Source organism: Rhagoletis pomonella, unplaced genomic scaffold (genome assembly GCF_013731165.1).
Source record: "Rhagoletis pomonella isolate Grant_MI unplaced genomic scaffold, Rhpom_1.0 Rhpom_scaffold_00006, whole genome shotgun sequence".
NCBI classification, from domain to species: domain Eukaryota; kingdom Metazoa; phylum Arthropoda; class Insecta; order Diptera; family Tephritidae; genus Rhagoletis; species Rhagoletis pomonella.
The window spans coordinates 34,823,906-34,827,664 of NW_023458560.1; the positions used below are offsets into that span (position 1 = coordinate 34,823,906).

General features: G+C 36.3%; 1 protein-coding gene across 1 annotated transcript; it reads left to right on the plus strand.

The window, feature by feature from the left end:
- Positions 1 to 1,345: 1,345 nt before the first annotated feature.
- On the plus strand, positions 1,346 to 3,756 carry LOC118741878 (probable ATP-dependent RNA helicase DDX47; the record flags this gene model as incomplete). Its single annotated transcript, XM_036473854.1, has 3 exons — positions 1,346 to 1,651; positions 1,713 to 1,971; positions 3,521 to 3,756. Coding segments are annotated over exons 1-3 (693 nt in total), but the record flags the coding sequence as incomplete, so codon positions are not given.
- Positions 3,757 to 3,759: the final 3 nt, after the last annotated feature.

Sequence of the window (3,759 nt, forward strand, 5' to 3'; positions counted from 1 at the left end):
TTATTTTCTAATAAGAATTGTTTCTTAATTGAAAGTATTTAATACTAATATAATGTAGTGGTTAATGTTTAAAAATGAATTCGCAATATGTCCGCAGCTCAGGTTGATTTCAAGAAATCCGTTTAAATTTTTCGAATTACATCTACTTGAATCAAGGCACATAAATACAGGTAGAAGCCAAAATGACGTTGCTCTCATGATAACCAAACCTTTAAACTTCAAATTGTTTTCCTTTTATTTCCTACATTTCGTTACGCTTTGAGTGACATGTCGTTCTTTTTTTGAATGTTCGTTAATGACAAATTTTAATTAGCATTTGAATTTTTGTAGTGTTGTGCGGTTTATACTTAGTGTATGTGTTAAAAATGCAACTCCTGAGGCGCTGTTTTTTATGTGGTGTTAAATATAAAGAAGCCACCACTCATTTTTTTAACGTGCCTCAATGTCCTTGGCGTAAGGAGCGTTGGGAAAGCAGCTGTGGGGTAGAGCTGCAGCGAAATGCCTTGCTGTGCGTTAAACATTTTAAAGCAGCAGATTTCATAAATGCACCGGGAGGTACAGGAAAGGCACGTTTGATGCCAAGTGCTATTCCTATGATCCTTATGCCGGAAAGTCCCTCCAACAACACCGCAACTCATAAATCAAAAACAGAAAACATACAAGTTAACAAATTTTAACTAAAGAAAATAAATAAATAAAAACAAAACTTCAAATTTACTCAAAAACGTCAACCAGCGAAATGTAATTTTGTATTTTTCCTTACACACGCTCATTTTTATTTTGACTCTCCCAAAAACTTTGACTTTTGTAGGTTTGATGTCAATTTGGCTTCTACCTGTTTTTATTGTACCATGTACTTGAATATAGGATTGGCAGGGTTGCATACAAATGGTAGTTCCGTAAATATTTAAAATATGTTAGTTCATTCAATATTTACATCTGGGCCAAATATAGCCGAAAAAACAAAGTTTCGATTAAAACGAGTTTTTATAACGCCACGTGCTAACACCTTTTAAGTATTTTTTTATGGTAAACCATCGCATTGCATGCAAGCTAGCAATCAAAAATGTCTAGGTGTTAGTTACACTTGAATACAACCATGCTTGAATACAACCGTGATACAGATTTGAGCAAGGTGTATTAAACAAGGTGGTGTTGGGGCGACAGCTGAGTTTTTCGCCGTGGAGGCCATTACGTCAAAATGATGTGTTTGTTGTAACTCATACCAATGACAGTATGGACATCAGCGTATAATTTGTTAGTGGAATTTTTTACTTATAAACGGCCAACACCACCTTGTTAAATACGCCTTGGATTTGAGGTTATGTTTTTCAGCATGGAAATTAATTCACTTTTCTTTTGGCTAGCGCAACGTGCATTTGATCAAAATTCTTTCTCCTGGTGAATTTGGAGTTTTAGCGGGATTATATTAATTTATTAATTTCAAATAAAAATGGGTACTCCAGATGAGGACGAGAATTCTTCGAATGCGAGTGATGATGAGCAAGAAATAGATGAAGAGGAGGTCGAGGAAGAATCGTCTGGTGATGAAGAAATAAACCAAAATGATGGCATCGATGAGGAAGCTGATAGCGTAGAAGGAGGCGCGGCAACTGAGAATGTGGAAACCAATGTCACATTTAAAGAACTTGTAAGTTTGTTTAATTTGCGATGGATTTTCATACCCGAATTTATGTTTCTCGACATTTAAGGGCTTAACAGATGTACTGTGCCAAGCATGTGAGGAACTGAAATGGAAGGCACCATCGAAGATACAGAAAGAAGCGATACCAGTAGCTTTAAAAGGGAATGATGTTATCGGCTTGGCCGAAACTGGTTCTGGCAAAACTGGTGCTTTTGCTTTACCAATATTGCAGGCGCTGCTGGACCATCCGCAAAGATATTTTGCGCTCATACTTACGCCTACACGTGAATTGGCTTTTCAGATATCGGAACAGTTTGAAGCTCTAGGTAAATATCTATATAAAATAAATGGATAAGTGTGGTCGAGCCCCTAGTTCCCGCTATCCTTCCACTTTTTAAGGTTTTTGGCATGCAATGATGTATAAATTTATTTTGATTTTGTAACATGAAATCATTTATTTTAGTTTCGTCACTACCTCTGAGCTCTTTTTTATACCCGAGCGCACTTGTGCACAAGGGTATATTAATTTTGTTCACATAACGGTTGTTTGTAACAGCCAAAACGAATCGAGATAGATATAGACAAATGTATACATAAATGATCAGGATGAAAAAAGAAATCGATTAAGCCATGTCTGTCTGTCCGTCCGTCTGTCCGTCCGTCCGTGTACACGATAACTCGAGCAAAAATTGAGATATCAACCAAATTTGGTATGTAGGTTTCACTTAATCCAAGGTAGGTTGGTATTGAAAATGGGCGAAATCGGACTTTAACCAAGCCCACTTCCCATATAACGGTAATTTCCAGAAATACGAAAACTGCGATATTTTAGTAACTAAAGAAGATAATGCACTCAAAATTGATATTTATAATAAGTTTTAAACGAAAAATAAGAATATTATAAATTTTTGGAAAATGGGCGTAGCCACGCCTACTTATGGTTACATGTGTATATCTTGGTAACCGCTGCACCAATTTCTTCCAAACTTGGCACAGTTGTTGGCCTTCTTACAACATACCAAATGGCCGAAAATTTTTAAAATCGCTCGATAACCACGCCAACTTCCCATATAACGGTAATTTTCAGAATACGAAAACTGCGATATTTTAGTAACTACTGGCGATTATTCACTCAAAATTGATATTTACAGTAATTTTTAGACAAAAAATAAGAATATTATAAATTTTTGGAAAATGGGCGTAGCCACGCCCACTTATGGTTACATGTGTGTATCTTGGTAACCGCTGCACCAATTTCTTCCAAACTTGGCACAGTTGTTGGCCTTGGTACAGCATAAAATATCGCTGAAACTTTTTAAATTCGGAAAATAACCACGCCCACATCCCATATAACGGTAATTTAGAGAAATACAAAATCTTCGATAAATCAGTAAATATTGAAGCTAATTTATTCAAAATTGATGCTTGCAAAAATTCTTTACCAGGAAATACGTTTATGGTAAAATTTTGGAAAATGGTCGTGGCACCGCCCACTTATGATCACATATAAGTATATCGGTAACCGTTCTACCAATTTGTACCAAACTCGGTGTGGTTATTGTGCTTGCCACTTATAAGAAAAACGTTGAAAATATTTGAAATCGGACTGAAATAACCGCCGCTTCTCATATAACGGTAAATTTCAGAAATGCTTGAAATTTCAATATTTCGAAATTGAAGGACGCTAATTTACTCAAAATTGATACACCCCGGCTTACCATCTAGCGGAAGGTTTCGGAAAACATATATTTAATACTTGCGCCGGGTATTTAATGTTCGGCTCCGCCCGAACTTACACTTTCTTCCTTGTTATACATTATACTTGATTTTATAAAAGTACATTGTGCAGGCATTAAGAACAAAATTTACTTTTAGGAAGTTCCATCGGTGTCAAATGTTGCGTTGTGGTTGGAGGCATGGACATGGTCTCCCAAGCTCTGCAATTAGCGAAGAAACCGCATATAATTATAGCCACACCTGGGCGTTTGTTAGATCATTTAGAAAATATGAAGGGCTTTAATCTCAAGGCTATCAAGTATTTGGTGATGGATGAGGCCGATCGTATATTGAATATGGACTTTGAAGTGGAACTTGACAAAATATTGAAAGCTTTG